This window comes from Oryza glaberrima, chromosome 2 (assembly GCF_000147395.1).
Source record: "Oryza glaberrima chromosome 2, OglaRS2, whole genome shotgun sequence".
In the NCBI taxonomy this organism is placed as follows: Eukaryota; Viridiplantae; Streptophyta; class Magnoliopsida; order Poales; family Poaceae; genus Oryza; species Oryza glaberrima.
Window position 1 is genome coordinate 21,829,286 of NC_068327.1, and position 12,615 is coordinate 21,841,900.

At 44.0% G+C, this 12,615-nt stretch overlaps 1 protein-coding gene across 1 annotated transcript; it reads left to right on the forward strand.

Moving 5' to 3' along the window:
• Positions 1 to 4,918: 4,918 nt before the first annotated feature.
• LOC127761222 (7-deoxyloganetin glucosyltransferase-like) lies at positions 4,919 to 6,728 on the forward strand. Its single transcript, XM_052285482.1, has 2 exons — positions 4,919 to 5,505; positions 5,578 to 6,728. Exons 1-2 carry the CDS (start codon positions 4,962 to 4,964, stop codon positions 6,549 to 6,551), a joined length of 1,518 nt encoding a protein of 505 aa, XP_052141442.1. The 5' UTR covers positions 4,919 to 4,961; the 3' UTR covers positions 6,552 to 6,728.
• Positions 6,729 to 12,615: the final 5,887 nt, after the last annotated feature.

The window sequence follows — 12,615 nt, forward strand, 5'->3', positions numbered from 1 at the left end:
AGATCGAAACCGATGCAGTTCAACCTGAAAGCAAGAACTCGTCGAAATAAAACTAAAGCAAAAGTGTGGCGATGCGCCGAAATTGTATTGAACATGTGTGTTAATTGATTACATGGGGTTCGGGGTCTATTTATACCCGAGAATTACAAACTATGTCCATATCGGACACGACTTCTTATCTCTAACAAACTCTAAGATACCATAAGTCTTTACGGCAGACTTTTGCCCAAACATATCTCTAAGGAAATTACATAAAATATCCTAATTACTAGATACAATTGCTTTCTCAGGACTCTTTCCATGCGTGGCAATCATCTTGAAGCATATCAACTCAACCCGATGTCGTACACCAAGTCGCATTGTCGGAATCGGCTGTATCACTTAACCCAGTTTGACTCGGACTTAGCCGATCCCAATCGTAGCCGATCCGGACTCCAGCCGATTCTTGCTCTGTTCTTGAATCAATCTTCGCCTTGATTCCGCTTCGATTTAATCCTCTTTTCCGATGGTGATATTACCAAACTTGGTCGTTAACACATTCATAGTGAAAAAAATCAAAGGGGGTGCTGGGGGGGTATTCATGGGTTTTGTGGGTGTAGGGGGGACTTGAGTCCCCCTAGTCCCCTCTGCACCCACATTGAATCCGTCCCTTTGTGGGTGTAGGGGGGACTTGAGTCCCCCTAGTCCCCTCTGCACCCACATTGAATCCGTCCCTGACTAGTGGCACATTCTTACCCTCAGTAGTATTCTATTTGAACCTTATTTGGTGGTACGTGATATTTGTAGGCACTAAAATTTAGACTGTAGTTGGTGTGTTATGCACCCCACGACTCAACCATTATCATAGTATTATGTTGCCATTGTCGTTCAGATATTAGGTGATAATACCGATGTTGCCCTTATCGTCCAGAGGTTAATCGGGTGTGTAGGAACATACATATTTGAAAAAAAAACTCTTCTCAGTTGTAAAAGAAATAAATTTAATATAAGATTCTATCGAATAAGTATGTAAAATCTAATGTTTTTTAGTATTACAATAGAGTGGCATTTTTTATGGTAAATCTAAGATATTATTTTGTCTGATATAAACCGAGTATTTTTATGGTGTTAAAATTTTAAAAGTTTGACTTTTTTTAAAAAATATCTATATCATGGGAAAATAGCATGCAGGGCATTAATCCACATGTTAACGACAAATACAACAGTATTTTGCAATCTGTGATTTTTTTCGACGGTATCAAGCATTAGATGCGTGGGATATTTATTCGGAATGCTAGGGGATGTGATCCCGTCTCCTATCCCTGTGTGGTATTGCAAGCCATCCACCATGTCGTCACGAACAACATGAACATGCAGGTTCATTAGCCCGTCAGGCCTCATGCTCGTGATCGTGCTGCTCGTTGTCGCCATTGGGACCATTTCCCTAATGTGTTCCCTGGCGCAGACGATGCGGGGGGTGACACACCTGTTCATCCTCAGTCTAGCTTGTTGTCTCCTACGACGTCTTCACCTAGAAAAACTCTATGGTCGACGACAACGACGACTGTAGGGATGGCGCCAAGGTGGTGTGGTGCCCTGGCATGGAACTCTCAGTACCTCGGCAACCCACTTATTGTGGTTGCCAACAACGTTCACAAAACCGATAGAATTTCGTGAAAACACTAGGTCTTGGTTTGTGAAAACCGGTCAATAGTATTAGCCGGTTTCCATACAATGTTAATTGAAATTCGTCGATTTTTATTGGTTTTTGGTCAACCAGTGAGGAGTGGTTTTTTACTTCGAAATCGAAAAGGTAAACCATGGTTGCGGGCAATGACGTTATACTGGTAGAGAAACCATTTTTGGTCGGTCCGGCAAAATTCACAATAGTCTCGAATCTAAAAAGAACCGGGAGTAAAGATTGTTTTTAGTCCCGGTTATAAAAATTTTGATCTTTAATCCCGGTTGGTAACACCAACCGGGACTAAAGATGATCTTTACTCCCGGTTCATCCCCTGTCAGATGTATGTCAGGGGGCCGAGGATCTTTAGTCCCGGTTGGTGTTACCAACCGGGACTAAAGATCACCACTTTAATCACGGTTGGTACTACCAACCGGGACTAAAATTAAACACGTAGTATATAATCCCTATCACTTATCCTCTCCTCCACAGTTACAACTTAACAGATCAAATCTCACCCTCTCTCCTCAGATCTATCCTCTCTAACTCTCTTCTCCAACTCCCCCCTTCCTCCTCTTCTCCCCCTTCTCTCCCCTTCCTCCTCCCCTTCCCGGCCGGCCTCCCCTTCCCATCCGGCGGACCGGCCGGCGGCGGGGCCGCGCGCTGCGGCGGCGGGCGGCAGGGCGGCGCGCGGCGGCGGGCGTGGCGGGCGGTGGGGCCGCGGCCGCGGCGGGCGGCGGGGCCGCGCGGCGGCGCCGCGCCCGGCGGCCGGCGGCCGGTGGGGCCGCGCCCGTCGTTCATGGCGACCGGCGGCGGCAACGGCATTCTTTTTTTTTTTTAATTTGTGATGATTCACTGAGATGTATTTGACTGAGAAGTTACAAATTTGTGATTCATTGTTTGGATCTGTGATGTATTTGAGTAATTTCTTAGGATATTGTGATGTATTTGATTTGTGATGTATTTATTTGTGTGTATAAGTAACTTTGATTTGTGATGTAGATTTGAGATGTTACTTCGATTTGTGGATTGGGGGTTTGATTTGGGATATGTATCCCACTTGATTTGGGAGAAAATAAAAAAGAAAAAAAAAGAAAAAGGGGATCATCTCACTGCCGCAACCCTCTCTTTAGTCCCGGTTGTATCCCCTCTCTTTAGTCCCGGTTGGTGTTACCAACCGGGACTAAAGATCTATTTTTAGTCCCGGGTATTTGAACCGGGACTAAAGATAACGATCTTTAGTCCCGGATTGGTAATCCCGGTTTAAAAATCAGGACTACAGGGAGTTGCGAACCGTGACTAAAAATTATTTCTCCACCAGTACCATGAGCAGGAGCCGCTTTCGTTGGAGGCGCAGGCCACTGCCGCCCCAACACTAGAGCTTGTTGTCGGGCATGCCAGCGACGATGGCATTGGTGCTAAGATGGACAGTTTTGCATCGACAGTGAGTTTCTACGGTGCCAGCCCGCTTTACTGTTATTCATTTATGATACGATTTTTAGGTACCGTAAATCTATTATTGTAACGGCGCAACCATCCACCACATCGAAACGTTTCTTCATAGGTATTCCATGCCTGGTGATTGGGTATCAGCTTGGTACCGACGGGTATCAGATTTTGTACATAGGTATTAGTCATAGACATATATAATACTACCTCCGTTCTAAAATAAGTGTAGCCATAGATATTCGTGTTTAGCGCTTTGGCCATCCGTCTTATTTGAAAAATTTATAAAAAATATTAAAAAAATTAGTCACACATAAAGTACTATTCATGTTTTATCATCTAATAACAACAAAAATACTAATCATAATCTTTTTTCAAATAAGACGAACGGTCAAACGTTAAACATGAACAGTGCTAAAACTACACTTATTTTGGAACGGAGGGAGTATATTCATAGGTATTAGACCTAGTACTAATAATATATCATCCCTTTCGGTTCTAACAGGATGCTGTCCCCAAGCTAGCAGCCCCCCGTTTGTTCATCTGATTAATTAGATGGATCTACAAATTTTGTTTCATTTGTTTTTGTATGAAGTAGGAATACTAGATAGCCGCCCATGTGAGAAATTAAATTAATCTAGCAAGATAAAAAAAATATGGCCTGCAGCTTGGGATTAATTGAGGAGCTGATGAGCATTACTCGGCAAGCATAAGACGCACATCATAACTTATGTACACACTTAAAGAACTTTAGAAAGAGACGTCGGGAATCTTTTGGCACTTGCAGCTACTCAATAATCTCCAAGTCATCCAAATACAATTTCTTACTTCAGATTTTAAGACCACAAGTAGATATAGAATGTAGAAATGAACCATAGAGTCGGAAGCTAAAGTTTCCCACCTTGTAAAAATTATCACCAGCTAGATGCCTAATTAAGTACCCCCAAGCAATTTCTTAGAATCTTCAGGTTCTCAATCTATACAGAGTACATCAGTACAACTGTCTTAGTCTAACTTGATAAGGAACTTTGTTTAAGATAGGAGGCCACTTTGTTTACAGTAAATGTTTTCACTAAAGATAGGCGGCTTTGAGATGGCCAATAGAGTAGGTGCATTGTGAATAATAAAATGTCATAGTGATGCATGTACATGCGTAATTCGTCGAGATCACATGTAGTCATAGGGCGCAGCTACAGGGGGTGCCGGAGGGGCCCAGCACCCCCTATCCGACCCTTCCCTGCTGTACTAACTAGCGTATTAGCATGTTAATTAGTCTATTATCAATAAACATGATATAGAAAATTAATTAATAAGAAAGAGACGGAGAGACAACACAAATTAAATGCTCGTCTTCATTGCTTCGGCTTCACACGTATCTCCATTCTCCCGTTGCGTCTCGCTGTCGATCATAGTGTCTGAAGTCAAATTGTCAAACATCCAATGATACAACTAAAGAGCTAAATTCAAGTTATTTTATGGCAGAATATATGATGTCTTGTTTTATTATCGGCATTGCTTACTTTGACTTATAACTTATTTGCTCTGCCCACACCCCCTAATCATAAATCCTAGCTTCGCCCCGGAGTCATGGACAGCATCCGTAGAACTAGCAAGGATATAGGGACTTTGTGTTTTTGACTTTTAATTTGTCTTCCTTAATTTGTTCTTTGTCCGTGGAGAAACGATTAGTTAAAGAAATTAACAAATCAAACAAAGAAGAATAATTATATACGACCGAGGAAGAAACACCGAGCTCTATAAATGGCAGCCCATCTCGTTGCTTCGCCTTCCAGAGCAATTCACGTACAGACGTTTGCACGGATCCTGTTCGATCGAGAGCTGACCAGGCGCGTGCATGGGCAGTGCGAGCACTCCGGCCGCCAGCGACGGCGAGATTAAGCTGCCGCCGCCGCACGCCGTGTGCATGCCGTTCCCGGCGCAGGGGCACGTCACGCCGATGATGAAGCTGGCCAAGATCCTCCACGGCAGGGGCTTCCACGTCACCTTCGTCCACACCGAGTACAACCACCGCCGCCTTCGCCGCGTCCACGGCGCCGACGCCCTCGCGGTCGCGGGCCTCCCGGGGTTCCGCTTCGCCACCATCCCGGACGGCCTCCCGCCGTGCGACGCCGACGCCACGCAGGACGCGGCGGCCATCTGCCAGTCCACCATGACCACCTGCCTGCCCCACTTCAAGAGCCTCCTCGCCGGCCTCAACCGCTCGCCCGGCGTCCCGCCGGTCACCTGCGTGGTGACGGACGCCGGCCTCACCTTCGGCGTCGACGCCGCGGAGGATCTCGGCGTGCCGTGCGCGCTGCTGTGGACGGCCAGCGCCTGCGGCTCTCTCGGCTACCGCCATTACCGCCTCTTCATCGACAAGGGCCTTGTCCCGCTCAAAGGTATCGTCTCCTTCCTACGTACACCCGTTCTTCGTTCATGGCGATCCAGTTGCATGACACGCCGGTGATCAGATGCAGAGCAGCTGACGAACGGGTTCCTGGACACGCCGGTGGACTGGGTATTCGGGATGAGCAAGCACGCGCGGATCGGCGACTTCCCGAGCTTCCTCCGCACGACGGACCGCGACGACGCCATGCTCACCTACGTGCTCCACGAGACGGACCACATGGCGGACGCGGACGCCATCATCTACAACACCTTCGACGAGCTGGAGCAGCCGGCGCTCGACGCCCTGCGCGCCGCACTCCAGCCGGCGGCCGTCTACACCGTCGGCCCGCTCAACCTGCTCGCCGAGAGCCTCGCGCCGTCGAGCGGCGGCGGCGACCCGCTCGACGCGCTGGGCTCCAACCTCTGGAGAGAGGACGACGCCTGCCTCGGCTGGCTCGACGGCAGGGCGCCCCGGTCCGTGGTGTACGTGAACTACGGGAGCATCGCCGTGATGAGCAACCAGCAGCTGGTGGAGTTCGCGTGGGGGCTCGCCGGCAGTGGCTACGCCTTCCTGTGGGTGATCAGGCCAGACCTGGTGACCGGAAACGACGCCGCCGCCGCTCTGCCGCCGGAGTTCATGGAGGCGACGAGGGGCAGGGGCCTCCTGGCGAGCTGGTGCCCGCAGGAGGCGGTGCTGCGGCACGAGGCGGTGGCGCTGTTCCTGACGCACAGCGGGTGGAACTCGACGCTGGAGAGCCTGTCCGGCGGGGTGCCGATGCTGTCGTGGCCGTTCTTCGCCGAGCAGCCGACCAACTCCCTGTACAAGCGCGCGGAGTGGGGCGTCGCGATGGACGTCGGCGGCGGCGGCGACGTGCGGCGGGAGGCGGTGGAGGCGAGGATACGGGAGGCGATGGGAGGGGAGAAGGGGAGAGCGATGAGGAAGAGAGCAGCGGAGTGGAGTGAGAGCGCCGCGCGAGCAACGCGGCTCGGTGGGAGCTCGTTTGGCAACCTGGACTCGCTGATCAAAGATGTATTGCTCTCTGGCAGGAGGAGTTAGAAACGAAGGATGGATGCACTGCAAATAAAGTTCAGAAATTGAACACCTTGAAATATAGGGATTATCAACCATAGCATTATTTGGTAAAATTGATAATTATATAGCTATATTTAGTTTGTTACCGAATATTGGCAATATGTATAGAATTTGGCAACATTATTAAACCAATCCTATCAAAATTTTGGCAATTGACAACATTGCTAAAATTTTGGCATTACCAAATTTTGGTAAGGTTCATTTTGGCAGCAATCTGCACAGGCTCATAAATATAACCATAATGTATACTAGCGAGTATTGCTATCAAGACATAATGCTTTTACGAAATCCCGGAATATGCATCGATACAGTATAATACTCTCTTTGTTTTATATTATAAGTCGCTTTGTTTTTTTGTTAAATATTATTTTTTAAGTTTAATTAAATTTATAGAGAAATATAGCAACAATTTCAACACAAAATAAACATATTGTCAAAATAAATTAAATGTTAGTTTTAATGAGATTAATTTGATGTTGTAGATATTATTAATTTTTTATGTAACTTAATCAAATTTTAAAAAAGTTAACTAAGAAAAAAAAATTAAAAACCAGTTTATAATATGAAACGGAAGGCGAAAAAGACAAACATCAAGAATGACTGAATTACATATGGGCCATCTGTTGTTCAAATAAGAGCAAGAATAATAGTGAGCTATAAGTAAAATATATGCTTATGTGGAAGAGAGGGATAAAGAAAAGTAGGGAGTGTGAGCTCTTATACAAGAGTTAGCTTAACATAAGCTCTAATAAATATATATTAAATTTATAGTGAGAGAAAGAGAGGGTGACAAAAATAAAACTACCCTTATAGCTAATCTATTATACATGTTAGGTTTAATATTAACTCATAGTAGTAAATAGTTATAGTAGTAAATAGTGAGCTCTACTAAACTTGCTCTAAACTCTGGGTGATCTTTCAGAGAATAGTTTGGATCGGGCACTCGATCCAACCCGAAAGATCGGACACCCTCCCCGACACTACTGTCAGTTGTGCGTGGCATGACCGTCTCATATGGACTTAGTGCCTGCTTGCTGCAGTAACAACACATGCTGAACAATTTCGGTTTTTTGCCAACTTTCATGTCCGATATTAATTTTACCTTTATTTTTAGGGGTTTTGTTTTTTCCTTCAGTTTTTAATCGAAAGAGGCGTTTACCTCTAGTTTGGACGGAAGTTAGTGGGACTAGGTTTATAGCAGTAAAAAAATAGAAATAAAAGAAACAAAGATTTTTTGAATTTATAAGTTACTCCCTACATTCTAAAATATAAGGCATAACCACCCCTACCTCAAAGACCAAGAAAATAATTATTATCATCTTGTAGTTTGAATCATCCTAATAAATACAATGCATGCATCCAATAGAATTAGAGAACATGAGAGTGATTTAAAAAAAGTAATAGTGGAGGATTCTAATATAGTTAATGGAGTATACGCATGCATGTCTTATATTATGAAACATGTAAAGAAGGGAGTACCTTTATACCCTTTTTACCCCTTGAATTCTTTTCTCGCACACGCGGACACGCCTCACCCGAACCGTGCTGGCGGCGACCAGGCGGCGGCGGCGGGCCGGGGGCGAGCAGGAGGGGGGGGGGGGGGGGGGGGGGGTAGGCGGCGGCAAGCCGGCGGGGAGAGGGGTAGGCGGCGCTGGGCCTCACCGCGACGATGGCCTGCGACGGCGACGACATCTCGGAGGAAGCCATCTCCTTGAGCTGCTTCATGTGCGCCTCCAGCTTGGAGCTCAGGTTGTCCAAATCACCCCTCAACCGAAGCCTCCCACCTTTGTACGTCCCATCGCCGCACTGCGATGCCATGGCTTGGATGCTCCTCAGTCCTCCTCACCGTCGCTGAAGCCGACGCCAGAAGCTGCACCAGCACGCCATGCCTCTCCTCATCGTCGCCGTCGCCGTCGACGCCGAAGCCGACGCTGCCGCACAGGGAATCCATGCCGGAGCAGAGCTGCTGGAGCTTGTCCTTGATAGACTGCCATTTCGCCGGGAACTGTGGGATGGAGCATGTCAGCGAGGAGGACGCCATCGCCATGGACCTGAGCACCTCGAGAGCTTCTGCTGCTTCACCATGGCAGCTTCCATCCACTGCTCCTTCCTCTGCAGCTTCTCCCATCTCTGCTGCACTCTGTCTCACCCACCAAGAACAACAATGCACACACAAACTGCCTACCTATGCAACGCAGTGCAGCAGCAGAAATGCATCTTCTTGGAGTTCAGAGTTGCAACTGGACTTTCGTCAAATTTCCATCAAATTTAAAATTTGTCCAAATTGTAATGTCCAAATTAAAAAATCTGTCATTTAATTTTAAAATATTCACAAAAATAAACTTTCAAAGCCACGCATAAAATGGGGGCAAAAACACAAATAATGAATAAAGATAGGATAGGGTATAAATGTACTTTTGCTAAGTAGTTAACACGGTTAACTTCTTCATCTAAAATAGGGGTAAAAATAGGGGTAAACAGATTGTTCGGTTTAAAAAAAAGTGGGGGCAAAAATAAAAACCTTAAAAAGTAGGGGTAAAATTAATATTGGACATGAAAGTGGGGGCAGAAACGAAATTGTCCCTATTAACTAACATGTCTAGCAAGTTACAAATCTTTTTTTCTCTTAAACCACTTATCTTATTTATGATCCGATTACACCATTATATATCTTATAATTAAATCTTTACAACACGATCACACACTACTATATTTTGATGAAAAAATTGAATGTTGTTTTATCACATATAAAAAATTGTTTTATCACTAGGTCAAATGTTTTTCAGAGAAATGAAATATTACTCAATACTGACTGCAACACTTACAACCGCTCTATGAAACATTAAATACCAACAAATGAAACATTGAAAATAATCATATGAGAGATACATTATATTTACAACAAAAATTGATATTTTTGAAATATTTTATGTCATGTCCAGAACATAAGCAATCTTATAAACCGATTTCAGGGTCCGAACCCAGGCGTCCCATTGGGCCACGTGGCATCGCGTGTTGCGCTCACTCGGGGATTCTCGGCTGGTGAACGCACCACGTGTTCGCACCCCTCTAATAGCCGTTAGATGATATATCAACGGTGAAAAATCATCTGGCGGACCTAAATGTAAATTGCAGGTTTGAGAGGGTTTTTTTACAAAAATGTGTGATCTAATCTGGAAGAATCTGGGTTATTGGAGAAAAAATCAAAAAAAAATCGCAATAAAAATCTCCTACCCACCAATAAAAATCTCCTACCCACCGTGTCGCCGCCCTGCCTCGAACCCTCGATCCACGCCGCCGGCGCCTGCTTCGGGCGATGAGGATGAGGGGTGATGGCGGCTCGATCTATGCGGCCTGCTCCGCCTGGACATGCGCCGCCTAAGGGGGATGCGAGAGGTGGCGCCGATGCCGGCGGAGGGAGATGGAAGCCCCTTGCGCGCGCCTCCTCGATGTGCTCGAGCCGACGCCTCTCCGCTTCAGGGGATGTGGATGGCGAGAGAGAGAGAGAGGGAGGAGGAGAGGAAGCTGAGCTCGGCGATGTGGATGTTGAGGCTGATGGCCAGCCACGGATGGAGCAGTCGAGCGGTAGGTTTGCTCGTCGGTGGGATTTGGGCCTTGCCCTCAATACCGTCGTCGCCGCCATCCTGTGCCACCGGAGGCCGCTCCCGCTGGGCCCTGTGCCCGCCACGCATGCACTCCTGATGGTCCCCGTCTCTGCAGCCATCTTCGCTGGCATACTGCTCTCCGCCCTCGCATGGTTATCGACTTGTGGACGTGGGAAACGAGTGGTCGTGGTCTCGTGGGAAACGCTGCTCTTTCTTCCTACTCCAGTACATGCACTAGTAGTAGTAGTACTCGGCTGGCCTGCGTTACTTTTCCTTTTTTTTTTATTTATAACTGTTCGCTGCAAGGCTACAAACATAGATGAATATCATATGCCCCTATATGACTTAATATGCCAAAGTTAAAGCTAAAGTTAAAATTTTCAAACTTAATTTTATAGTTGATTTTAAGATACTTTTAATATAGTTTCTATTTTATATTAGTTTTCAAGTCACTAACAATAAATATAAATATATATATATATATATATATTAATTATAAATTGATTTTTATTTTTAAATAAGACGTTTTGGTTAATTAGGGGATTATGGACAAGCGATGATGACCTTAATCTGTATTCAACAGTGTGAGAATGTGAAAAAAATTCTTGTTTTTCGCACGCTCTACCGGAACCAATAAATGATGTGTTTTTTTCAAAAGAAAAATTTATAGGAAATTTACTTTAAAAACCATATTAATTCTTTTTAGGTTTAAAAAATAATTAATACTTATTAATCATATGCTAACGACTTAATTTTGTGTATCTTATCATTGTTCTCTTTTCTCAATTACTCAAACACACTCTAAGTGGTAGTTGTTTTGGGATAAATTTTAAACCCAGAAGAGCTTTTTTTTTTTTAAAAAAAGGATGGAGTAAATTAGAATGCAAAGTGGGCTCACAGGGTGTTTGTAATTAATTTTCTCATCTATGCTTTTTACGGTAAAAATGATAAACCCTGTGTTTTTTGTAAATAAAAAAAGTAAATTTCACTTTGGGACACTTTTTATTGCTGATGTTTCACTTTGGCTCACCCCTAACCAATTTTTTCACTTTTGACTGGGTATTTTCACCTTTGTGGCATTTTATAACATCCTCAGTTGTTTTATCCATATACATCTAAATTGTCGTAGGTTAAAGAAATAGTCTACATACAACTAAGGAAGTTTATTAATGAATAAGAGTAGGAGTACTTGAGGTCATTCATATGCATGAGAAGAGAGTAACAAAGGCAAGATTACTCGATCCAAAATAAAAACGTTGGGTAAAAGGTGATCAAAAGAAAAACATCCGCAATAAGGTTGTCCAAAGTAAAATTTACTCTAAAAAATTTCTAGAAAATTTATCAAAAAACATATTAATCCATTTTTCAGGTTTAAAATAATTATTAATCATTAATCTTGTGCTATTGACTTATCTTATTTTGTGCATCTTATCATTCTTCCCTTTTCTCCTTCACTCAAACACACCCTAATAAGTTAGTTATTTTGGGACAAATTTTAAACCCAAATGAGCGATTATTTGGGGATGGAGGGAGTAAATTAGAATGTGAAGTGGCCCATAGGGCGTCTATGTAATTAATTTTCTCATCTATATAATAAAATAAGAGGACTTAACTAGAAGAGGTAGGGACAGGGGCGAAGCCAGGATAAATGATCGCCGGGGTCATTACAAACCAGGGTATATGTTTTCAACCAAAACGGATTGAAAACAACGCAATTTTGATGTTCCGACTCAAGACAAAAGTAAATTCTGAGTGAAATTTTGAATAGTTTTCAAAAATTCAAATTTGGAATGGTAAAATTGAACCAAAATAATAAAAAATATAAATTTTGGTAAAAAAAAGTCATATCGCTATGTTTGGAATCCAATACTAAATCGAAGAGGTGAACCCTCATACAATCTGGTTGTGTTCGGACCTAGCAATTGGTTCTGAACCCTTCTGTCCCAACACGCAAAATGGAGCAAGGATTAACACATAATTAATTAAGTATTAGCTTATAAAAACTTGAAAGACAATAGATTAATTTGGTTTTTAAAGCAATTTTCTATAGAAATTATTTTGCTAGGGAATTTGAGACGAAGTTGTGGGCCATTGGCCTTATGCATGGTCTCAAATCTCAAAAACTCAAATGTATATCCATATTCAGGTGACGTATATATAATCATAAGTGGTAGCTAATTTTCTATTTGCGCTGCTGCAGTATTGTTTATAATTATCAATTGGGATTTAACGTAGCAATCAATAATTAATGTCACCGGGGTCTAATATTTTTTTTCACTGGAGTCATAGCTGGTAAAGTAAAGAGGACACGAGAGGTTAAAAGAAAATCATCGGGGTCAACTGACCCCGGTAAATAACTGTAGCTTCGCCCCTGGGTAGGGAGCTGAAATACATGGTATCTACCATGGGTACAATAAGGTTAT